This window comes from Perca flavescens, chromosome 1 (genome assembly GCF_004354835.1).
Source record: "Perca flavescens isolate YP-PL-M2 chromosome 1, PFLA_1.0, whole genome shotgun sequence".
Classification (NCBI taxonomy): domain Eukaryota; kingdom Metazoa; phylum Chordata; class Actinopteri; order Perciformes; family Percidae; genus Perca; species Perca flavescens.
Window position 1 is genome coordinate 40,798,537 of NC_041331.1, and position 25,396 is coordinate 40,823,932.

At 40.8% G+C, this 25,396-nt stretch overlaps 1 protein-coding gene across 1 annotated transcript; it reads left to right on the plus strand.

Moving 5' to 3' along the window:
- Window positions 1-8,470: 8,470 nt before the first annotated feature.
- Window positions 8,471-20,576, plus strand: LOC114556144 (uncharacterized). Its single transcript, XM_028579048.1, has 13 exons — window positions 8,471-8,602; window positions 9,042-9,232; window positions 9,700-9,864; window positions 15,242-15,843; window positions 15,875-15,952; window positions 16,563-16,707; window positions 16,871-17,014; window positions 17,148-17,206; window positions 17,349-17,536; window positions 18,696-19,090; window positions 19,181-19,277; window positions 20,106-20,286; window positions 20,425-20,576. The coding sequence occupies exons 1-13, from the start codon at window positions 8,471-8,473 to the stop codon at window positions 20,559-20,561; spliced, it is 2,514 nt and encodes an 837-aa protein (XP_028434849.1). The 3' UTR covers window positions 20,562-20,576.
- The last annotated feature ends 4,820 nt before the right edge of the window (window positions 20,577-25,396 follow it).

A 25,396-nucleotide genomic window follows, 5' to 3' on the forward strand; every position in this document is an offset into this window, starting at 1 on the left:
GGCGCAGCGCCACTGACCCTCAATAATACAGCCTCCGGTAAAAGTGAAAATGAAAACGTTTGTTTTTATTATTCCCGTTTTTAAATCAAAGTTGCTATATCTAGGCTATTTCTCTCCACAGCGTCGTTTACTCCTCCGCCAGGCTGCGTAAGACGCGTTCATATCTTATTTATTTGGCTGGACCTCTTCACATCTCCCCATTTGCGCTGCTTCACACACTTTATTTGCTTACTTGCATGGTTAAAGAAAATAAAACTGTCTGAAAATACATCGATGAATAAAACCAACCGCATTCCGATTCTAACAACACATTTCCATTTTATGCTGGTTAGGATAGGAACTTTTAAAAAAAAGCCAGGCCTTGTTTGTGGTTGTGGACACCTTCTACTTTTACTAAAGTAAATATGTCTCTTGTTATTTGTACTTTTAATTAAGTACTGAGATTCAGTACTTCCTCCACCGCGGCTCCGACAATCTCCGAAAACCTGTCTCCCAGGAGGTGCACAGGAAGTGTCATGTCCTTATGTGGGAATTTGCGGGGCGTTTTTTATGCTAATTAGGAACAACTGGCACGCGCTTTTCAGTGACGAAGACGTGGGATTAAACAATCCTAAGAACACAAGTGCGAACAAATCTGCTGTTTAAGAACACGTCATGAATCCGACGTAGACTTTTCTTAGAAACCTTCTTAAGAACATATTTAAGAGAAAACTTAGGAAGATATTGGTGAATGAGGCCCAATGTTTTTGGCAGCAGAGGGCAAGAATGATTGATGGTGATGAGCTATGCTTATCTTTTTTTCAGATTACCATCATACCAAAGCTGCACGTGTCGTCTTTACCTGAGCATGAACTGCTTCCCGGAATTGAAAATTTCTGTGTGATGAGAACATGAGCAAGAACGTCACAACAACATAAGACTTACGAGAAGACAAATCTGAAAGTTTCTCACCACCCTGGCACAGTGAGTGTCCATGAGCGGTGGAGCGTACTCATATCTTTAATTATTAAGTAAAAAAACAATACAGCTCCATTAAAAAAAAACTCTGTTACAAGTCTTACATTCAGAATTTCACTTGAGTAAAAGCAGTAGAGTAAAAAGTATCAACAGCAAAATGTACGTAGTTAAAATATTAAGTTAAAGTACTTGTTGGGTCAATTAATTAATCCTGTGTATTATTATATATGAGTTTACAATAGTTTACAGTGGTGGAATGTTACTAAGTATTATTTATGTGCTCCAGTACTGTATTAGTAGTAGTAGTATTTGAGTCTTTTCTTTTCATGCCACTTTCTACTTCTACTCTTCTACATTTCAGAGAGAAATATTGTACGTTTTACTCCACTACATTCATCTGACAGCTTTAGTTACTAGTTACTTTACACATTAAAAAACATTACAAAATCTGATGTTTTATTATAAATTAAACTAGCCAACAACTGTTTGGATCCTTTCCAGTTTCTAAAATGGGAGGATTGAGTACTTTTACTTTTAATACTTATACTACATTTTCCTGATGATACTTACATACTTAATGCAGAACTTTTATTTGTAACAGAGTACTTTAACAGTGTGGTATTAGTACTTTTAATTCATTGAAGGATCAGAATACTTCTTCCACTGCGGTACTGATGCTTTAGTATTTTTAATGTTACAGATGGTGGACGTGGAGCACATTCTAACGACTTTATATTTTGTTGGACAATTAAATCCATAACACAAGAACATATTTTTTTAAATTTATCAGGTTTTCTTTGTCAAATCTTATTCGGTAAAGTAACCCTGGCTGAAAAAAAGAAGAAGCCGTAACTACACTTGACGCTACTTGAGTTTTAAGGGTGAATTGTGCAGTGACTGTCTTGTATGTGTGGTATGTTTGTGTTTTTGTGTCTTTACTTTTTTATTCTTTTTTTAAAAACCCTTCTGTCTCTTTATATATTACTATAGTGCCTTTTAGAGGCAGACATTTACGGTACATGTTTACAGTTCAACAGATTTTCCTGGCACATTGGGTGTGACACTTGCAGAAATGCTTTATAAATAAACAATAAAGAACAAAAGATCGAGATGGATGTGCACACCCCGGAGCATGCTGGAGTCTTATCAGTTATGTCTGTTGTTGTTGCATATTTTTATCTGGTGTTTTTATTTCTTTGACTGTGAAGCACTCTGTGAAAGGTGCTATATAAATAATCTATAATCTATCTATTGCAGCAATCAGAAAGGTCCTGGCTTCATTTCTGTAGGGTTCAGATGTAGGGGCACTAGGAAAAACACAACTTCTAAGATTCAAATATATTCTGCCTATTTTGCAGGGTTGCTTTTTTTTCTTTCATAGAAAATTTTTGGGGCATTTTAGGCATTCATTTTTTATAGGACAGCTGAAGAAATGAAAGGGGAGAGAGAGTGGGAACGACACGCAGCAAAGGGCCACAGGCTGGAGCCGAACCCACGGTCGCCGCCCTCAGGAGCAAACCTCTATACATGGGCACGCGCCCCAACAGGAAAATGAAAGAACACCTTCACAGATTATCACTTGTATGAATATATAAAATATGATGCCTTACAGAGTCAATAAAACCATCCAAATAGTCAAAATAGGCAGCACACATTAGCTCCTACAGTACAAACATATAATATAATGCATTGTGCTTAAGGATCTAAATACATGGGCGCACGCCCCACCAGGTAAGCTACCCAGGCGTCCAGGTTTCGTTCTTTTTTTAAACAGTTGTGTCATTGTGTGGGACAACATACCTTTCAGCTGAGCTGCTAAAACTTTCCACTCCTAACATGTGACAGTGTGTCTTGGCATCAGCTCAGTGAGGAAAATGAAAGAACACCTTCACAGATTATCACTTGTATGAATATATAAAATATGATGCCTTACAGAGTCAATAAAACCATCCAAATAGTCAAAATAGGCAGCACACATTAGCTCCTACAGTACAAACATATAATATAATGCATTGTGCTTAAAGGTACTGTAGGTAGGATTGTGAAGTTCCATAGCCTGGGTAAACCCTGACGAACTTCCGGCAAATTTGAGATTTGCTCTGCAGGTCAGTCTGGCGAAGAGCCCATTCAAACCCATTTCCAATGTCCTCAAAATTGAGGCACCAATCACAACCACTGAGGCGGGCTTAACACCAATCACAACCGTTGAGGCGGACTTTATGCGGCGAGGATAGCGCAGCGATGGCGAGCAGCTTTTTGTTTACATTCAACATGACGGCTACCGAAGCCGTGCTTCACCAAGATCAGGGACCGGCAGGTCAGTCTGACATATGCCGATTTTATACCGGTCAATGCTATAATTAACTGACAACAGAAGTTATACGAATTACAGTTCTCAAGGACGCACGCACACACAGACAGAGACACAGGCCCTCATTTATGAAACGTGCGTACAACCTAAAACAGGCGTACGACGGGCGTACGCCGATTCCTACGCAAAGCTCGGCATTTATCAATTTGGACGTGAGCGTAGGCTGCGATCAAATCTCACGTCTGGTCTGAACTCGTGTACGCAAGTTTTCGAGTCAGTGTGGACTTGCGGTGCAGCATATAATCAGTTTAACAGGAGAAGCAGAAGTCATCAGTTGATCACTTATCAGTAATGGCAGATCTGGCTCTTTTAGAAGACCTCTATGCGCCGGTCTGCGACATTGTTTTAGCCTGGGGGGTTCTGCACAACATCGCACAGGAAGACACGGTGCCACAAATGTAGCGATGGAGCCAGATGACCCGATGCCCAGAGAGCAGTGTCCAGAACAGACACCAACTGAGGGCTATACGAAGGAGACAGGATATTATTCCTCACTTTTAAAAGGTAGCCTATAGTGGTATGTTTGGCAATGATATTCAATACAGGAAACATGACGATGCACAACATTTTTATTTATTCTTCAGGTTTTTGTTTCTCTTTCAAGTGAATGATTTATTTCTGCCATTGACCAAGTTATTTTGGCTTGTTTTTCCAGCCCCTCTGCTGTCAGGAGACAGGGTCCAGCACGAGGGGGCGGAGGACACGCGCTCTCCCTCAGCTGTTGCCTCGTTCCGACGAACACGAGTAAAATAAAAGACACTGCATAAACTCCGCTACCGTGTGTTTATTTAATTATAGGTACACCTACATGTAGGATTAATAGATTGCAATAGAAGCCTGTATATTACTATTAGGACTATAGAAAATGTGTCAAGGATGTATAAATTTAATAGGCTAAACTTCAGCTGGAGTCCGATTTACTACGGCAACACCGTTGACCGCATCAGTGATCTCTTTTCATCCCGCATTCTTTCTACAGCCTTTAATACCAGTTTTCAGGCTGCCAAATAGTACACACGTTAGTGCAAATGAACCGGAGATATCAGGGTTTCAATCTCCACCTCTGAAAAGTGCCGCTTCTCAGCCGGATTACGTCTCTCCATGTCGTAAATTGTAGGGGCGAGGCCTCAAAATCCAGAATATATTGGGGCGTGATATTTAAATGACGATCGTTTCCAGCCGCCACATTTATCAATGTACGACCATTCTTACGCTCGGATTGGTGTGATACGAACTTTTCATGAATCCCACGTGAAGCCTGTCGTAAGATGATTTCTGCGCTCATATCTGCGCTGGTTTCTACGTTAGGTTGATAAATGAGGGCCACAGTCTCTTTTTCCTTTCTCTCAACTTCTCCGCCGTGTGTGGTGTGAAGCGCGTGTCCGCGCTATTCTTGCACATGTAGGGAGCCTCATGAATTAACCTGCAACATATCAGCTGTTTGGAAATTCTTCAGCCTGTGTGCAGAAGATAAGAAGTTAGCAATATGCAACACCTGCAAGGAGAAAGTAGGGCGTGGAGGGACCACACCAAAAACCAAAATCACATTTATTTTGTTGGTTGTGAAAAGCGTCACCCGTATCGTTGGTCTGATTGGTTGAAGGACTATCCAATGCGCCCAGAGGCATTTGAGTGGCGTCCGTTGGTGACGCCCCTTTGGAAATGAATTGTCAATGGACCTTTCCCAGACCCACTCTCAGTTACAGCTGAGAAAGATCTGGTGTTAACCAGGCTAGAAGTTCCAGGACTTAGCCAAAGAATTTGAACATCAACAACTTCTCAGTCCCTCCCCCCCTTTCTGCTAGAGGCCAAACTGTCTCCTAAGCCCCTCCCCCCACATGGTAAAATGAATGTGTGTGCATGAGCAGTGATTGACACGCAGTTAGACACCCCCCTGGCCCTGATTGGTGTAAATGAACAGGGAGCATTCATACCCCACACATTCTCCCTCAAATCTTTATTTTGTAAAAATAAGTTGAACATTCACTTGACTTTCACATCTTCTCAATAATGTAATGTTTAACACATGTTGTTAAAGGATCTGAGGCTGTGTTTCTTGCTGAAACGAGTCAGTTAACTTTTTCTTCTTTTATCAAAGAACGAGACATATTTTCTAACCCAGTTGTTATGCTTTTGTAGTGATGATGAAATTGGGAGAGTTTATGCCAATCCAAGCTGCAGAAGTGCTCCAACTATGAGTCACGTCACACGTGGGAAAAATGGACTTTCACTTAATCTAAACTTAACTAGTTGTTTTGATGTCTAAATGTAACTGTCGTCGCAGCTGTAAAGACCATTCACACCAGTACCTGGCTCACTGTCATGTTTTCTTGGCTGTTAACTATAAAAACATCCAAACTTAACTGTCACAGGACCGGTCGGCTAAACTTTGTCACACAAATTTTACAGGTTGCACCTTTAAAATTATTTTTGTCATATTCAGTGTGAGAAATCTGCTGAAAGACTCACAGATCACAGATCTGCAGACGTCACATATCTTTCTGTTTGGGACTCAGAGAGATCAGCAAACATGGCGGTCATCCTCTCTGAACTCTGCATGTCTCTGTGACCTTTGACCCTCGGCAGACATGTTGCTTTTCTGCTGATTTCACTTCAACTGAAACACACTGATTTAACCTTTTTGCCGGCTAAACTTAACTGTAACGACTGGTGTCAGGACCCTCACCTCACAGTCACCGGTCCCCAGCTCACAGTCATCTTTTCTTGGCTGAACTTAACTTCCATGTGACTGGTCGGCCGTCACCATAATCTCGCAAGGTATCATACAAATTGTTGTGCATAAGTTTTCATGCGGCGATATCATCTGAACCTGTTCATGAGAATGCATTGTTCTTGTACTGTTTATCAAAGTCACATTTCTTTTGACACTGAAGACAAAGGTGAGAATGTTTCTCAGAACATGGCGTGACAGTAAACGGTACATTCTACGTATTGAAATGACATGCTGGAGTTGGCTCAGCAGCGAGGCAAGGCAGCTATATTTGTTTCGCACATTTCAGCAACAGGGCAATTAAAAGTGCTTTACATAAAACTTTAAAGATCAGTTAATAACGATTAAAAAATTAAAAACATCAACAACTGCATCAAAAAGAAAGGTCTTCAGCCTTGATTTAAAAGAACTGAGAGTTGCAGCAGACCCGCAGTTTTCTGGGAGTTTGTTCCAGATATGTGGAGCATAAAAACTGAACGCTGCTTCCCCCTGTTTAGTTCTGACTCTGGGGACAACAAGTAGACCTGTCCCAGACGACCTGAGAGGTCTGGGTGGGTCATAATGTAGTAACAGATCAGAAATGTATTTTGGCCCTAAACCGTTTAGTGATTTATAAACTAGCCAAAGTATTTTGAAATCAATTTTTTGAGGTACTGGAAGCCAGTGCAAAGACTTCAGAACAGGAGTGATGTGATCCACTTTCTTGGTTTTAGTGAGGACTCGAGCAGTAGCGTTGTGATTCAGCTGCAGCTGTCTGATTGACTTTTTAGGGAGACCTGTAAAGACACCGTTACAGTAGTCAAGTCTACAAAACATAAAAACATGGACAAGTTTTCCCAAATCCTGCTGAGATATAAGTCCTTTAACCCTATATATATATATATATTCTTAAGGTAATAATAATAAGATGATAATAGGCTGACTTTGTAATTGTCTTAATGTGGCTGTTGAAATGCAGGTCTGAGTCCATGACTACACCAAGATTTATGGTATTGTTGTTTTTTAACATTGTCGTTTGAAGCTAAGCACTCACTTTTAATCGTTCCTCTTTTGCTCCAAAAACAACCACCTCCACATCCAGTCCTTAATTTGTTAAATGCACTTACTCAGTTTTTGTATTGGACTCTAGTCCCCTGGTGATAGGGTTATGTAATATGTGTGTTGTCGCATAACTATGGTAACTTATTTTGTAGTTTTCCTTAATCTGAGCCAGTGGAAGCATGTCGATGTTAAAGGAACATGCCGACTTATTGGGAATTTAGCTTATTCTCCATAACCCCCGGAGTTAGATAAGTCCATACATACCCTTCTCATCTCTGTGCGTGCTGTAATGCTGTCTGACGGCTCCAGCGGCATCAGGCCAGCACAGAACATGCAGGTGAATGGTTCCAGTAATCCTACTGCTCCGAATAAGTGACAAAATAACACCAACATGTTCCTATTTACATGTTGTGATTTATAGAGTCACAGCGTAGGAACATGTTGGCGTTATTTTGTCACAATTTGGAGCAGTAGGCTAGTTGGAACCAGTTACCTGCAGGATCTGTGCTAGGCTAAGCTAATGCTGGAACCGTCAGACAGCGTTACAGCACGCACGGAGATGAGAAGGGTATGTATGGACTTGTCTTACTCTGGGGGTTACGGTGAATAAGCCAATAAGTCGGCGTGTTCCTTTAAACAGAAAAGGCCCCAGAATTATGCTCCGATGCATAATTACCTATAGACACAAAGTAGTGCCTATTCTTTATGTAGGATTCAAACCAGTTTAGCACTGCGCCAGAAAGACCAACCCAGTTTTCCAATCAGTCTAATATGTGATGGTCGACCGTGTCAAATGCTGCACTGAGATAAAGTAATACCGATAATGAACCGTTTATAAATGTAAGTCAAGCAAGTCTCAACTCCTCAAATTTGTGGCTCGAGTCTGACTCAAGTCAAGTCGTGCGACTCAAGTCCCCCGCCACTGAAACACACTGACTGCATTGCTAATCATCATGCCATTTAATGTTTCTCATTTGATGCCAGTAGCTCCAGGTTTGAGGAGTATCAGAATACATTAAATACAGCGATTTATTTATATGTAATTAGGATACAAAAATTAGATTTACCGATACATTAAGTAAAAATGGGAATTATGAGCAGGGTTACATTCTTAAAAGTATGGTTGGCTGCAGTGCATCTTCTAAAAGCACAGTTAAACCTCTTCTGAAAAGTTGGCTCTGGGTTTAGGATGACTGATGCCAGATAGTGAATATGAATGCCGGTAACTTTTGAAAACACAGGTGAAACTAGTCCTACTACATTCTTCATTCTTATAACATATCATTTAGAAAGGAAACGTATGTGTCTTCATTTCCTTGTAGAAGAGTATTTAAGTAGCAGATCCCGCTGAAGATGAGGCACTCAGGAGGATGGCTTCTCTCACAGTGCTGCTGCTGCATCTGCTGCTCATGCTCTCATCTGCATCTGCATGGTACTACTCGTACTATGGCGGATCACTGACCTTCACCCCAAAAGGACAGTATTCAGATGGGACTTATAAGGTAAGTTAAACGTTGGGTGTCAAGCAAATCTCGTTAGAGGGTATCCAGACACATCCTGATTAAGTGAGGTATTTTCATTGTCAGAGAAAAAGAAGATTTCCTCTTAAATCTAATATAATGAATTATGATAGTCGGATCACTTATACACGTAAATTTAAAGTTTGGCTGGCTTCATTGTTGATTAATCTGTTAATTGTTTTCTCAATTAATCGATTTGTTGTTTTGTCTATAAAATTGCCAGATGGTGAAAAATGTTTTTCCCAAAGCCCAAAATGACGTCCTCAAATGTCTTGTTTTGCCCACAACTCAAAAATATATGACATACTTTGCAGCTGTATTTAACACCTGCTTTTCCACATTTTACATTTTTGCTAGCCTAAAGTTCAACAAACTGTGGGTCGATTGCTGCATGTGTTATCTTTGCATAATTTCTTTACAGGTGGAACTTCACAACAAGCAAACTACAATTTACTGCAATTTGAATTACTACTCGTGCTCTTCTGGAGACTGTGGGACCCAGACCGAAACCACCAGCACAGGTTTTTACAGTAATTCCATGGGTTTCTACTGGTGCCAATATGACACGGTGAACAAAATAAACCTCAACAGCAACCTCCCCTTTGAGATTAGGTGAGATATTACTTATAGCATTTCTTAAAGAGCCTCTATTATATACCTTTTTAGCATCATATTTGTACTCTTGGTGTCTACTAGAATATGTTTACATGCTTTGATGCTCAAAAAACACATTATGTTTCTCATACTGCCCATTGCTGCAGCACCTCTGTCTGAAACACTCTGTCCGAGCTCTTGGCCCGCCTTCCTGAAAAGCCCTGTCTGCTCTGATTGGTCAGCTGACCCACTCTGTTGTGATTGGTCAACCAAATTCAAACCAGCAGCTGGGCAGGCTGTAGCACATATTAGAAACTGGGCTGGCATTTTCAAACACTGATTAAGAAATTTCAAACATTTGTATTGTAATTAAGAACATGTCAATATAGTTTGGAGCTAACATCGGATTGCTACTTCCCAATGTGCCATTTTATTGATAATTATTTGCTATATTGTACTCATTATTCCATTATTTTTTCACACAGATACCCTACTAATGTCAGTCCCTACATCGGTCTGGGCGTCTGGGCATCAAACTTCCAAAACTCAATGGCTAACTGGATAATGACGGCACATGTGGACCTGGGAACCAGATCTGATACTGGTGAATCTAACAGATCGCCCATCACTGATATGCTGCCTGTTCTCAGGTAATGACATGCTGTTTACTTTAAAAAATATATGCAGCTTCTTTAACTAGTTAGTGGATTAAATGGTTTTGGTCCTAGACAGAATATTCAGGAGAGTGTTTATAAGGCAGGTATGATTTTTACTATTGTCACATTCATAGACTGTAAAAATAGTGGACGTAGCATCTGTGACGTCACCCATTGGTTGGTGGGCTGTCGTTTTAAAGGTGTTGAGTTTGCCGATACCGCTATTGCCATCTTGTGTTTTTGCAACCGGACATGACGATTTTTGAAGAGAGGGCAGAGCTGGGGAGGATGACGCAGCTCAGCCAGTGTTGTTTATGGTTGGGATGGCGCTGCGCTAAGCTAAATGCTAAAAAGGGAAAATTGCCAATTTTCAACCCTTCTGAGCCGAGTCATCCAGTGGAGATTTATTGTTTAAGACGAAAACACGGACACCAAAAAACAAGGTTCAGGTCTATTTTAATGTACGCATTGCTAAGCCTCTATCAAAGCTTCCCCTGCTTTATCGTTTATTCTAAAATAAATGGGATCATAATTTACAAAATGAACATCATACTGTGTTGAAGAAGACTTGAAACTAGAGATTGAGACCACAAACTCAATATAAAAATCTAATCTGAGGTAAATTATAGAGTGTGGTCTAGACCTACTCCATCTGTAAAGTGTCCTGAGATAACTCTTGTTATGATTTGATACTATAAATAAAATTGTGAAAAGTGGGAGGTAGGCTCATTTTATCATAGACTTATATAGAAACAGACTTCTTTTTGGAGGCTCATCCCCTGCTGGAAATGAGATAGAATGCAGCTTTAAGTCACTTCCGAATTGGCTTCACTTTTCAGGCCCGGAAGCTTTTTCCATTATTTTTATAGTATTGTGGTCACAATACACACAAAGTACAACTGAGCCTGATGGGAATGTCATTATTGTTGCAAGCTTTTCATTCAAAAACAAAGATAGAGCTAAAGCAGACATCAGGGGCTCATCAAAATCATAGTCATCCTGGGAGACATAGTTGTGTGTACCAAATTTCATGGCATTCCTTAAGTTGTTGAGACATTTCACTCACAACCAAAACTGTGAACCTGCTGATTGCGCTAGATGGAATACAAAAGTCATTAGGATTAATTCCCATGGTACCATCAATATCTGATCCAGATTTCATGACAATCCATTAAACCGTTCAGTCTAAACCAAAGTGTTGAACCAACTGAATGACACTTGGCTTGGAATTTCGGAACAGTTTGGACAGCGTTGGATATTGGATATTAATAAACTGGGAATAAAACTAAACAACCCACAATAAATGTTGAGGAAAAAAGACAAAAGAAGCGCTGCCATAACGCTCGCTCTTTCTTGTCTACCGTTCACAATACAAGCCCATATTAAATTTACTCAGAGCATTTCACAAAGAGGTAGGCTTCTGCAATAAAATTTTTGCTAAAACTAGATATCAAACAAAAGCCAGACACTATACACAGCAGATGATAACGTCATCTCGGAGCAGACGGGCAAAGAGAGCTCTCTTCCTCCATCTCACTGACTCCCTCTGGGTCCGGTTGTTTAAAGGGGTGATAGAATGCAAAACTGATCGGAGTTCAGCGCCGGTGCTGCCTGTGTTGCTGCCTCGCCGCCCAGCCTGCCTTCCTTCACAGACCCCGGCCTGCTATGAGGTACGTGGAGCTCCGTCACGGCTGGCAGCCCACAGCACTCCATACCCGCGCAAAGTCACCGTGTCTTGGGGCAATAGACAACTAAACGCTGGTGCTCTGACAGAGCTCCAGGGCCTGAAACTCCCCTCTTCCTGCTAGCTAAATGCCCGGTGTATGTGAGTGAGAGCGCGGTCAGCGAGCTTGTTACACCAGCAATCTCTTACCACAGGTTTCAGTTAATCTTTTAATGTGTGTAATTATAATGTGTTGAGTTATTTAAACAAACGATTGGGGAAATACACGCCTCTTGTCCGCGAGTCTCATTGATAGAGCCTGCGGCTGGCTGGAGCTAGCTAGCCTCCTCTTAGAATTCCTCTGGAATTCACAAAAATTCATTACCTTGAAATCGGACACTGTTGTTAGCTTTATAAGACATTTAGTTAGATGTGGTATAACTGGCGTGACGAAATTCAAACTGTAAATATATTCGGAATTACGCCGAAAATGAAGCTAACTATCCGTGATTTGTAGCTACACATAGATAGGATTGAAGTGACAGTCGCAGCTAACGAAACACCTAGCTAAACTTCACAAATATTAATTAACTTGAAATCGGACACCGTTGTAAGCTTTATAAGACATTTAGGTATATGTGGTATAGCTAAGTGGCGTGACATTGTGTGTAACTTGTGGTAAGAGATTGCTGGTGTAACAAGCGCGTTGACTGCGCTCTCACTCTCACACAACGGGCCATTTAGCTAGCAGGAAGAGGGGAGTTACAGGCCCCTGGAGCTCTGTCAGGGCTGCCAGCCTAACGGAGCTGACAGCAGGCCGGGGTCTGTGAAGGAAGGCTGGGCAGGCGGCGAGGCAGCAGCACCGCCGTTGAAGTCCGACACTTACCATACGTCTTACCATATTTGCAATTAGCCATCAATTTTCGTAAAACGGCCCATATTTGAGCTTTATATAGTTGATTTCTCACATAAAAAAGTCTCAGAAGTGAATTTGGTAATGAAACATTGCAGTGTCTGGAATATGAGATTCTGTCGCTTCTCTAATGTGTATTGGGGATTCGCTCCACCAATCAGCGCGCATCTCTAATGTCTGCGTATGGCAATTCGCTCAACCAATCAGCGCGCAGCTCATCTAAATATTCACGAGCATACCATATTTGGAAGAAAAGCTCTTGTTACAAATAGGGCCAAAACACAGGGATGCATAAGGGCCAATAAAATATCAACCAGGCCATTTTCAGCCCAACCAATGTTACATATCCTATTAGGAGACCATAAGGAACAGTGTGAAATATTCTATACAATCATTCTATCACCCCTTTAAGTGTGCTGATAACATAACACTACAGGTACATCTTAAATGGGCACTGTACTAGTAATGTTAAATTCTGCTAAGGTCTAGTCAAAGACCAATCTTCATGATGGTGGACGATGAGGTTGTTTTGTATCAGATATTCTTTTAGCCACAGACTGTTCCTGATTCAGTTGATTCACTTGTTACAGAGTAACGAGGAACTGCCCACGATCATTCAACATGGCAGTTTTTGATCCTGATGGTGACAAAGTCAGATGCAGGGTACCAACAAACTCAAATACAAATGAGTGTGGGCTGTGTGGGCTGACTGCAGGTTTCTCTTTAGATCAGGTAAGGAATTGGCCAAAGTTTCCATCCATCTATCTATCTATCTATCTATCTATCTATCTATCTATCTATCTATCTATCTATCTATCTATCTATCTATCTAATGATAACACCTCACAACACCATTCCGAGTATGAAAAATACTTTTAAAATCACATCAAATTATCATATAGAGACAAATCGCAACGCAGCATACTCAGAAATCCACGACCACAGACAGGGGACAACAAAAACAATCGGAGCCACAATATGCAACCAAGGGATGAAACGCTAACAAAGTGACTGAACCAAGCAAAAACATTATGTCAACTGATGATTTTAGCAACCTATGTCTACAAGAGAGGGCAAGTTAAATGTTAGTAATTTAATGTTAGCTATGTGTTAGCAAGCTAAGCTCCTTTTGCTTTCTGATTCATCCAAATTCCACTGTTACACAACTTGCATACTGTTAAATCTGGCCATATGCAGTGCATTACTGCAGAGACTACTCACACTCAACGGGGGCCATCTTTGCAAAGACCAAAAGCTACGGGATCACCAACGTATTTTTGAAACTTCTGAATGTGTGAGGAAGTGGTTACTTGAAATAGCAAAACATGAACTATAACGAACTATGTAATTAGGGCACGAGCACCGACAGCGGCATATTGAAACTGAAGGAATTATTATTATTCCTTTGTCCAGAAAATGAATCATCTTTTTGAGGGGCTTTACAGTCACTAAAATGAACGGTTGTATCAAGCCTGGTGAAAATGTATGTACTTTAAGGTTTCGGGAATAGGTGCACAAAAATGGCTCGCTAGCGCCCCCTACAAAATTAAATAAATGGAGCCCCTGCAGTACGTTTAACGTAGACTAATGAAACGTGGTACACATATGTAGCATGTCAAGATGTACAAAAAAGCTAATTGGAGCTATACCCTAAACCAAACAGGAAGTATGCCATTTTGAATTGAAAGTTCAAAATTAGTGTGATTTTGGCCATTTCCACATGTTGTACTTTAACGAACTTCTACTAGAGATTTCATCCGATCAACTTCAAATTTGGTCTGTGCCATCTTAAGACCTTAAAGATGAAAATTTATTAAAAGAAGTTAGTGAGAAAAAAAGCTGGTAAATGTTTTGGTGGACAACAATAGGCGGGGATAATGCTCCGCCCGACTGCAATTTACCATTAAACAGAAGAAGAGTAATTTTCGGTCAGTGCATAACAGCTGTGTGCGACACACTAACCTGATAAAATGTAGGCACTACACAAGTGTGTAAATAGTGCACACAGTGTAAGTGTACTCAGGGAAGTATCCGAATTGAGACCCTGTAAACTTCCATGATATTCGGCCCACTGAATATGCCCAGTTGTGTTTCTCTTGCTGGCCTCACCCACTCGGTCCATAGACTATACAATGTAGTGACATCACAGGTTTTTAAATCGCTTTTCTTGGCTTGAGGAAAGTTTTTCTTTTTTAAATATGAAAAGGAATAAAAAATTCAGAATAGAAAGATCTGTGGTTTCACCCTGCACGTTGAAAAAGTGACACCAAGTGATCCCTACCAACAGTGTTTTAAAATTACCCCCAAGGAATACCCAGAGTGTCAAATATCGCCGTGGATGGGATTGCATCTGAATTAGTTGAAAGCCACCTGCGTCTGACGCACGCTCAAGGTTACTTTTAGCACCAAAACCTCATGATCAAGCCTCAGTTTTTGACGCCCTGGGAGTGAGACTGTGTTGTTGGTATACATATTGTGTAATGAAAGTATCTCTCCTTTTTGTCAGAACTCCTGCTCCCTAAAGTATATAAACAGTAATCAATATGGAAACCATCCAATTGAGCTTGTGGTGGAGGACTTTCCCAACAAACCCATTACACTGTCCTACTCTGATGGATCCTACACGACAAAGCACCCTCTTTCAGTGTTGAGGCTTAAACGATCACCAACAACAGCTGCTCCAACAACAGCTGCTCCAACAACAGCCGCTCCAACAACAGCTGCTCCAACAACAGCTGCTCCAACAACAGACGCTCCAACAACAGCTGCTCCAACAACAGCTGCTCCAACAACAGATGCTCCAACAACAGACGCTCCAACAACAGCTGCTCCAACAACAGCCGCTCCAACAACAGTCGCTCCAACAACAGCCGCTCCAACAACAGCTGCTCCAACAACAGTCGCTCCAACAACAGTCGCTCCAACAACAGCTGCTCCAACAACAGTCGCTCCAACAACAGCCGCTCCAACAACAGCTGCTCCAACAACAGTCGCTCCAACAACAGCCGCTCCAACAACAGACGCTCCAACAACAACAGTCGCTCCAACAACAGTCGCTCCAACAACAGCTGCTCCAACAACAGCTGCAACAACAGTCGCTCCAACAACAGTCGCTCCAACAACAGCTGCTCCAACAACAACAGTCGCTCCAACAACAGTCGCTCCAACAACAGCTGCTCCAACAACAGCTCCAACAACAGACGCTCCAACAACAACAGTCGCTCCAACAACAGTCGCTCCAACAACAGTCGCTCCAACAACAGTCGCTCCAACAACAGCTGCTCCAACAACAGCTCCAACAACAGTCGCTCCAACAACAGTCGCTCCAACAACAGTCGCTCCAACAACAGACGCTCCAACAACAGTCGCTCCAACAACAGACGCTCCAACAACAACAGTCGCTCCAACAACAGTCGCTCCAACCACAGCCGCTCCAACAACCACACAGCCTTACCGAACAACAATTGCTCCTTTGAGCAAGCTTCCTCTGCAGTTCACTGTTTATGGTATGGTTATGTTATATATATTCAAACAACCAGGGGTGGAACCAGACATTGTTAACAGCACATCAAACCCATATAGGGGGTCCTGCGGCATTCTCTGTAAGGCAGCAGCTATATGCGCTACTTTTCAAGCCATTTAATTTTAGAATGCCTAAACACCTGCACATCACTTTGGGAAAAACATGATAGTTGCCAAATCTGTAGAGCTGACATCCTATTTTGTGTCTAATAGCTCTTTGACTGTCTGTATCATTCTAAAACCAGAACAGGACAAATGTTAATGCTGACTTATTTTCACTCTTGCCACCTAAAAAGAGGCAGATATTGTCTGATACTATTTTTGAGTTACATAACGTAATGCCGTAAACAGCATTACTAATCTTGAAAGTTCAGGATACAAGGCTATAGTTTCGCAGTAGATCTTTTTCTTCATTGATTTACTGATCCAGTCAAAGACACTGAAGGGAAGTGACAAAACATTGAAGTTATTTTATAAACCTAAAATATTTCGGGCTTTTGAGAATCCCTCCCCCTGCTGCACCCCTGTTAAAAAGACTGATTTGAATATTAACATTTCATACATTTTTTTAATCTCCTCCCTTCTGATTTTCAGTGGACTATCACAATGCCCCTTCATGCCTTGATGGAGATTACTTTCCCGTTTTCTCGTCACCAACTCCGCGTAATGGAGTGAATCTTCCTGCGTATGTCAACCGCACCCTCGAAATCAAAGTCAAATCCGAAGCACAATACACCACGTAAGGAATAGTGAAATCATCGTATAATTTTGCCGTAATGTGTTTTTTTTTTTTATGCACTAATGTAATATGCACCAATATGATACTTTTGACAAGGTTTTTAAATTTCCTTTGGAAGAATATTAACCATGTCAAAGTTATGAAAGCATTGTTTCTCCTGTAGGATTTATGACTTGATTGTCACTGGACCAAAGGGCATTTCAAAGCGGAAAATCTCCACAGAAGAATTTATCATAAATTGGACACCAACTGAAAATGAATTGAATGATCATTTTCCTATTTGCTTCGTTTCAGAAGCAAGAGACACGTGAGTTTTTATACACCTAATAGTCTTTATTTTTAGTTTTTTGTACATTTTTGCATCAACTCATTGGATCATCAATTCCCTGGCACAACAGTTCATCATTAAACTATCCATTCTCTCCAATGTTATATTTTAGGTATTACCAAGTCTTTCAATCAGAGCCACGCTGTGTGATCGTGGATGTTGGATCCGATGGTTAGTTGACTTTATTTTAACTCTAGGGATATAGTTTAATATCTTTTAATGGATGGGTCGCGTATGTTTGTCATAAAGTGGATAGATTTCAAGTTTAACGTCATTTCCCATCACAAATAAATGTTCACCCTTTTTTTTTTAGAAACCACTGTGACATGCAATGAAACTACGATAACGGTGGAAGTGGAGAAGTCCTACCTCATCAGACACAACGAGGGCAAATTGCATCTGAACGACTTCAGCGATGCTTCCTGCAACCTGACAACACGCTCCAACACAACCCACCTGGTGGCTGTCATGTCGCTGAACACATGTGGAACCACCGTAGAGGTACAAGACGCAAAACTGTACCACATCTGTATTCAGCAATTATTTTAATCAAAGAACTAAACAATGTGGTTCCACAAGTGAAAATCCCATTCCCCTGTAGATGCCACAAGTCCATACTACACTACCCACAATCCTAAGCGTGACTGCGATGTCTCTGTTTGGTGGAGCTCACTGTTACTATGGAAATGTTTACCGAATCCAAAACCGACTAGCGAATTGCTACCATTGGAGTCTATGGTTGTTTATGTACCCATTCTTGTACTTTTGACTTTTTACATTTCCAAAATGTTCTTGTGCAGAAAATCTAATGTTTTATAGTCACATTTCATCTCGTAGTTGGTTGACTTTGTTCCAGGCTTAAAACTCTTTGGCTTAGCACAACTTGTTTCATTGTTTATTTGGCTGGTCAGGTTTTAGTTTTTGCGATTTAGCTCTGATAGCTAAATTGTCTTTGTTGGAGAGCAATGTAAAGTCAGCATGCCAGGTAGCTAGACTTACGACTAGTTATGAATGGCTCGCCAGAATTGGCCAAAATAGACCGTGGATTTTGAAACCGACAACAAAGTACCAGAAGTGCTACTAGCTGAAGCTAACTGTCAGCTCCAGTCTGCTAGCCAAGTTGAAAATGGACCATTTTGGTCATTTGATGCTGAAACAGCTGAGGGCACCAAACTAAACTTAAACAACTTCTTGGTTGTAACATGTAAAAATAGATTCATAATGCATTTTATTTTAGATATCAGTCTCCAAACTCACTAGTAACGGCTTCATTCATCAACACATTTGAAGATTTAATGGTTCTTAAATTTATTCGGTTACGCTTTACTTGAAGGTATCTACATAAGAGTGACATGACACTGTCATGAACGTGTCATAAACATTATAAACAAGTCATAAATGTTTATGACATAAAGCTTCTTTTAGTAAGTGTCATTCGGTTTTGTCACGATAAGTTATGGTTAGGGTTATGGTTGTGGTTAGGGTTCTGTGTCATGACTGTGTCATGACAGTGTCATGTGTTCATGACAGTGTCATGTCACTCTTATGTAGATACCTTCAAGTAAAGTGTTACCATTTATTCTTTAATCTAATAAGACTGTATGTAGTAACAACTATTCCTATTGCTTCCTCTCCTAATTAAATTCTCTTTCATTTTTAGGAGGATGAAAACAACATCATCTTCAAAAACATGATCACATCCGGTGACCCAACTGAAATCATTTCCAGACAAAATGACGTTGAGATCGTCTTTTCCTGCGCCTATCCAAAGCGATCCAACCTGACACTGGGATTCACGCACAAGAACCCGTACGTCTTCACAGAGAAGGGCTTCGGGGCTTTCACCTTCCAGTTTGAATTCTTCCAGAGCCAGCGGTTCAGAAAACAAATTGAAAGCAGCACTTACCCAGTGGAGGTGTACCTCAAACAGATGATCTTCATGCAGATCGAGGCGACCACTTCCATCCCCAACACAGAGCTGTTTGTGGAGTCCTGCAAGGCGACTCCATATGACAACCCAAACTCTCGCATCAGCTACACCATCATCGAAAATGGGTAGGCGTACGCAGTTAAAAGGCTTTGGTTTGGTACCAGAAATGTCTCTTTTTACCAGTTATTAACCATTGTATCTGCATCATGCCACAGGTGTGTAAGAGACAACACGGTGGAAATCTACAACAGCTCCAAATCTCAATTCAGATTTGGAATGGAGGCTTTTGAGTTCATTGGTGCTCATGAACAGGTAAGGTGTATGTTATAATGTATAATGTAAATTATATCTTTAAAAATTCACAACCTTTCCCCACCTAAAAAAATAATTTAATTGCATGATTATAAATTTAAAAAAAACAACTCTGCCGTGTTCAACAAATAAAATTATTTAGCTTCTTTAAATGGCATCTCTTTGGTGTGAATACAAAATGTCCCACCGTTGGGAAATACCTGACATCAAAACCCTTATGTTGGTGTTAAAATATCAGATTTTAGTGACTCTGAGAGTTGGAATTAAGCAGTTCAGTCAGGAACACTCTCGTCATAGATTTAACCATTTATTGCACTAAATGGAAATACAGCTATGCTTGGCGCTGATGGCTCTGCTCTTGATAAGGCTCCCTGGACCAGCCAAGCAGCATGCTAAGCTGAGACAGAAAGCACCATGCAGAAACCCCCTGGGTAAAAAAAAAAGAGTGACCCATAAGAAAGACATTGCAGACCATTTTAAACTTTGATTCACGTTAAGACTCTGAACTTGTAAGGTGGAGGCTGGGGTGGTGGAGGGAAAGCGTTGCCAGCGGCAGCAACAGTGAGTGAAGCAGCGTCAGTGTAGCAGGGACCAGTGAGGAGGGAGTCACATTAAAAAGGATCACCTTGATGTAGGAATGGCTGTGATTGGTGTGTCTATGATAGGAATGATAATTTAATCAGCAGGCGTATGACTTCCGTGTCCTGCATGAACTAACGCAAAGCTTACTTAAATGAAAATGCACTTGCACAATAGTCTTCATGACAAACATACTTTGTTTAGAAAGTACATAGAACTTTTTACGACTTTACCTCTGTGTGTCTGCAGGTGTACATCACTTGCTCGGTCATCCTGTGTGAGACTGGCGTTCTCGGGAGCAGGTGTTCTCAGGGATGCATCAACTCCAACTCAGGGAACCTTCGGGTCAAAAGAGAAGCTGTGGCCCAGTCTTCCCGCCACACCATTTCCCAGGGACCTTTGCACCTGGCTAAAACTTCTGACAGCCAAGGTGAGTGTGTACATACACCAGCATATACTATCAAATCACCAGATACACTGAGGTCACGTATGTAAATTAATTCAGTGTGCATTATTGGACACAGGTATTCACACTGGCCTGATATTTTTATGAAATTTTCCATTTCAGCATCTGGCCCGAGCCTGAATATGGGCCTGAACATCATCTTCATTGTTGGCTGCCTCCTGGCATGCGGAGTGGTGATCTACAGATCGAGGAGGTCCAAAGCTAAATACCAACCGCTGCCAACCTTTGAGACAGACTGAAGACAGAGACGCCGTTTAGCTCCAGTCTGATTTTGAGAAAGATTCTCAGCTACAATGTAATGTTTTTTTACTGTTTTTTTTGAAACATTATATAAGATGTGCGTTTACATGCAAGAAAGCATTTAATTAGAATATATCTTTTTTATTTACTTGTGGAAAGTGGTTCCGCCTGCTGTGAAGCGTCTAATCTGCCACATCCTCTATTTAACAAAAGAAGATGAATTAACCCCAATTTTATTGAGATGATTCGATGCATTCCGGCTTTGTTCATTTTTTAAAAACACGCTGACATTTCAAGCCTTTCGAACGATCACATAAATTGTTGGATTAGCCCCGTTATGCTACCACCACACTGGTGGTTTGAATCATTGTCACACAGTCACGTAGTGTGTACACGGGTTTAGTCAGCACATCAGCTGCTTGAAAATTTGGAAAAAATAAAATTCCTTTGGGCAATAAATATCTAAAGACTTTTTACACACTTTTAGGGGTTTTAGGGAAACATTTTAGTCACTTGATATATATCAACTTGCTGATGAAGTATGATTCAAATGTCTGTCTGCTCATAATGAAATAATGCCTGCCTTGACTTTTATATTTACAGACACTCACATTTTTTACCTCCAAGGTTTGAAACACACATTTAAGTGACAAATAATGAACAATAAAAGACTTACTGTGTAAAATAATGGGTCATTTTTGGTTTTACCTTATTTATTTGTTTTGATTTGTCTACAGTAACATCGTAATGTGCAGTTATTTTATTTTAACCAACACAAAAAAATCTCTAACTCAATATGTCGCAGCCGTTCGCGATGTGTATGATGTGGTAGTTGATATTGCTAAGATGATAAAAAAAAATCTATATATTGTGCAGCCCTAGACTCAATGATAGCAGTGTAGAAGTGCACCATCATAGTCTTTGACAGGTTGAACTGTCACAGGAAGTACATCCTCTGCTGGACTTTTTGGAGGTCCTGGGAGAAGATGGCGCCCAGAAAGCGGTAGGACTCCACAATGTTGTCTGTGGAGTCAACCAGGGTGATGGGGGGGGGGGGGGCTGCGTCCTTCCTAAAGTCCACAACTATTTCCACTGTATTCAGAGCATTTAGCTCCAGGTTGTTCTGACTGCACCAGGTCACCAGGTGCATGTGGCCATCATAAAGCCTAGATATTTCAAGTATTGGGCAACGTTTTGTGAGAGCTGTGTAGAGTCAATCCCTGCTTGCCCTCTTACTTCAGTATTTCGAGTGCAGGCCCTTTTAAATCGTAACTCTTGCCAAAATGCAACCAAGGGTGTTTTTGTGAATGTACCTGAGTCAAACTTTGGTTTAATAGCATAATTAGGTCAAGGTCAAGGTCAAGGAGTCTTTATTATCCCCGAGGGGCAATTCGTTTTGCAGCAAATAAAGTGCAACATAAACGACACATAAGCCATACAGACAAAAGACACTATAGATGGAGAACACAAGTAAATACATACTACAGAAAAGTCCACATCTCACATTGAATTATTAACAAAACCTATAGCAGCAGGAACAAAAGAGCTTTTGTGTCTATTAGGACGGAAACGCCACTTTTAAGATTTCCCGTATTTTCGTTTTCGGTCAAATGACCTTTTGAATGGGAGAGCTAGGGGCACTACTATGATCGCATCAAATCGCTATTTTTTGAAATACTAAGAAGGCTCGACACAAGATGAGACTTTTCTCCAAGTATCACCAGGGGCTCTGCACATGAACTCAGCATTGAGAACATTGGTTGTGTACACCAGGGGTCTCAAACTCAAATGAGCTGGGGGTCACTGCTGCCAACGTCATCTGATTGGAGGGCCATGTCAGTGTTCATGATTAATACAAAAAAAGAATGGATATTTCTGAAAATTGACAAAAAGTTTTTTATTATTTCAAATACAGTATAACAAAAACAGAAAGTGCAAATTTATTTGTATCCCTTTTTAGACACCTGTGCTAGCAACCTTAGCTTATAAATAAAATAATGCTAAAATAAATATTAATACAAATTATAAAAACAAACAAAAAAAGTATAAAAACAGGTATATGTGTGTGTTTCACACCAAATAAAAATATTGTCCTCTCATAACTTATTTAAACCTGGCAAGGAACTGATAAATGAAATACCATAATGCATTACCTAACACCACAAATAACACTCTCAAACACAAGTATACATTTGCATCCACATTTTAACTGTTATTTTAACTGTAAACTATTTAAACTTATTGTATTGCCCTCAACAAACACAACCTTTGAGCCCATTTGTGTGTTATTTCTTACCAGATACTTGGCGGTGCTTGTGCTCACAAAGCTGAGTCACATTTGCTCTAATGGACGTTGCAGTTGAAACTCTGAGTCCAACTTCAAGATGGGCATCTGTAAGCCTTGATCTGTACTTGCTTTTGGTAAAGTATACTGTCTATGGTCCCCCAGTGGCTAGAAATGGTGATAGGTGTAAACCGAGCCCTGGGTATCCTGCTATGCCTTTGAGAAAATGAAAGCTCAGATGAGCCGTTTTGGGCTTGTTATGAGGTCATAACAAGCAAGGTTACCCCCCCTTTCTCTGCTTGAGTAAGCCCTGACTGCAGTACGCAGATCGAGGGGTGGCTCAATGTGGGTGGAGCTAAACGTTTGACTCCGCCCACTTGCCAAATAGCAATTGGCAGAGCCATTTCTCTATCACTCTGGCAATTGGTATGAGGGGAAAACACAGGACTTTCAAGTTGACCGGAGATCTTTTCCCGCGTGTGAAGTTTGCTTTTCCCTGTTTTTCTTAACCCAACCGTCTGTTGTCCCCCAGAGACATGGGCTTGTTTCCCGCGAATTACGTTTGCTTTCCCCGTTATCCTTTTCCTTAACCCAGCGGCGGAGTGGAACCAAAACATCTACCGGGAAATTTTGTAGACCACCGGCCGGCAGGCAGTGTCCGTCCGCGGGCAGTCCGTCTTGTGGGCGCGCCATCTGGTGGCGGACATCAGGCAGCACATTCTCAAACGTCAATGCAACACCTTTATAATATAATATATATTATATATAGATTATAATAAATAATGATATTTGAATTGTAAAAAGGTTTAGGAAAAGAAGAACGGGGAAAGCAAACATCCGCGGGTAGCCAGCGTCCGACTTCAGATACAGTATTAGGGGACCACTAAGGTCTATATAAAAGAGACTTCAGATACAGTATTAGGGGACCACTAAGGTCTATATAAAAGAGACTTCAGATACAGTATTAGGGGACCACTAAGGTCTATATAAAAGAGACTTCAGATACAGTATTAGGGGACCACTAAGGTCTATATAAAAGAGACTTCAGATACAGTATTAGGGGACCACTAAGGTCTATATAAAAGAGACTTCAGATACAGTATTAGGGGACCACTAAGGTCTATATAAAAGAGACTTCAGATACAGTATTAGGGGACCACTAAGGCCTATATAAAAGAGACTTCAGATACAGTATTAGGGGACCACTAAGGTCTATATAAAAGAGACTTCAGATACAGTATTAGGGGACCACTAAGGTCTATATAAAAGAGACTTCAGATACAGTATTAGGGGACCACTAAGGTCTATATAAAAGAGACTTCAGATACAGTATTAGGGGACCACTATGCCTATATAAAAGCATCCAAAGAGCACCATGTCATGGGACCTTGTTGAAGTTAAAAAGTTAAAACCCGGCTTATGTTTTGAAAACAATGTACTTGCTAGATCTAATCAAATAACAACACCTAATCAGCATTGGTCTGGTTCCCACCTACTCAAGTTTCTAAAAGAATTGATTAGGTCATGGCTGTTATTTAGCATACTGTAAGAGACTCATTGTCCCCACAGGAAATGTAACTGTTGTCTCTTTTTGGGGAGCCACCCCCTGCTAGGCCAGACATCATTAGAACAAAGAATGTGTAATCATATAGTTGGATTGATTGGGAACGTACACCTTTCTTTTGAGAGACATCTGACCAATAGGAAAAGATTTCATTTGAGGAACCACCCAGATTTAGGGAATAAATGTGTGATCCGGGGAATGTCTCAGGACTTCAATCTGTGACCCTGCAAGGGAAGCAGTTGGAGTCTGCTGTTTACAGTGTATTTGTTTGTCATGTCACATGACTGTTTTTATGTGACTCCGCAAGGAGAGCATGAGATCAGTCCGCTGTCAGCTGCAGTGTAACATTTGTATTTTGACTGTCGTTTTCACTGTGTTGTTTTATTAAACCTTTTAGTTAACTTTCAATTCCCCCAGCCTCTCCTTCCTCCTCCAGAAATCAGAACGAACACGTCTTTTATTTCTTAAGATTTCTTAACAACCTTTAACTAACATAAACACAATTGAGGCTAATAACTCCCTAGTTACTGTTAAGAAATTTCTAAAAGACGTGTTCGTTCTGATTTCTGGAGGAAGGAGGAGAGGCTGGGGTCAGATTGAAAGTTAAGCAAAAGGTTTAATAAAACAACATGAAAACACAGCTGACAGCGGACTGAATCCATGCTTCTCCTTTTGGAGTCACATAAAAACAGTTCTGTGACATTCCCCGGATCATACATTTATTCCCCTACATCTGGGTGGTTTCTCAAATGAAATCTTCCCCTATTGGTCAGATGTCTCTCAGGTTAAGGACACACCTCTGATTAGATTAACTCCAGGTCACAGACAAGGTCATTTATCTTGGTAGTGCTGATTATACTCAAGTTTACAGAGTTTGCATTTCCTTTGTTGTAACCCAGACTAGGCACCAGGAGGTTGGAGACTCAAAGAGACGTTTCTCTTCATATGTTAATAGTTGGTTTTAACCTAATCTATCTGCAAGACAC

Excerpts from the sequence above, each read along its gene's own strand:
- LOC114556144 (XM_028579048.1), top strand. The coding sequence starts at position 8,471 with ATGGCTTCTCTCACAGTGCTGCTGCTGCATCTGCTGCTCATGCTCTCA. Across the intron at positions 15,953-16,562 it reads TCTGCAGTTCACTGTTTATG|TGGACTATCACAATGCCCCT; the intron begins GTATGGTTATGT and ends TCTGATTTTCAG. Across the intron at positions 17,015-17,147 it reads GTTTCAGAAGCAAGAGACAC|GTATTACCAAGTCTTTCAAT; the intron begins GTGAGTTTTTAT and ends GTTATATTTTAG.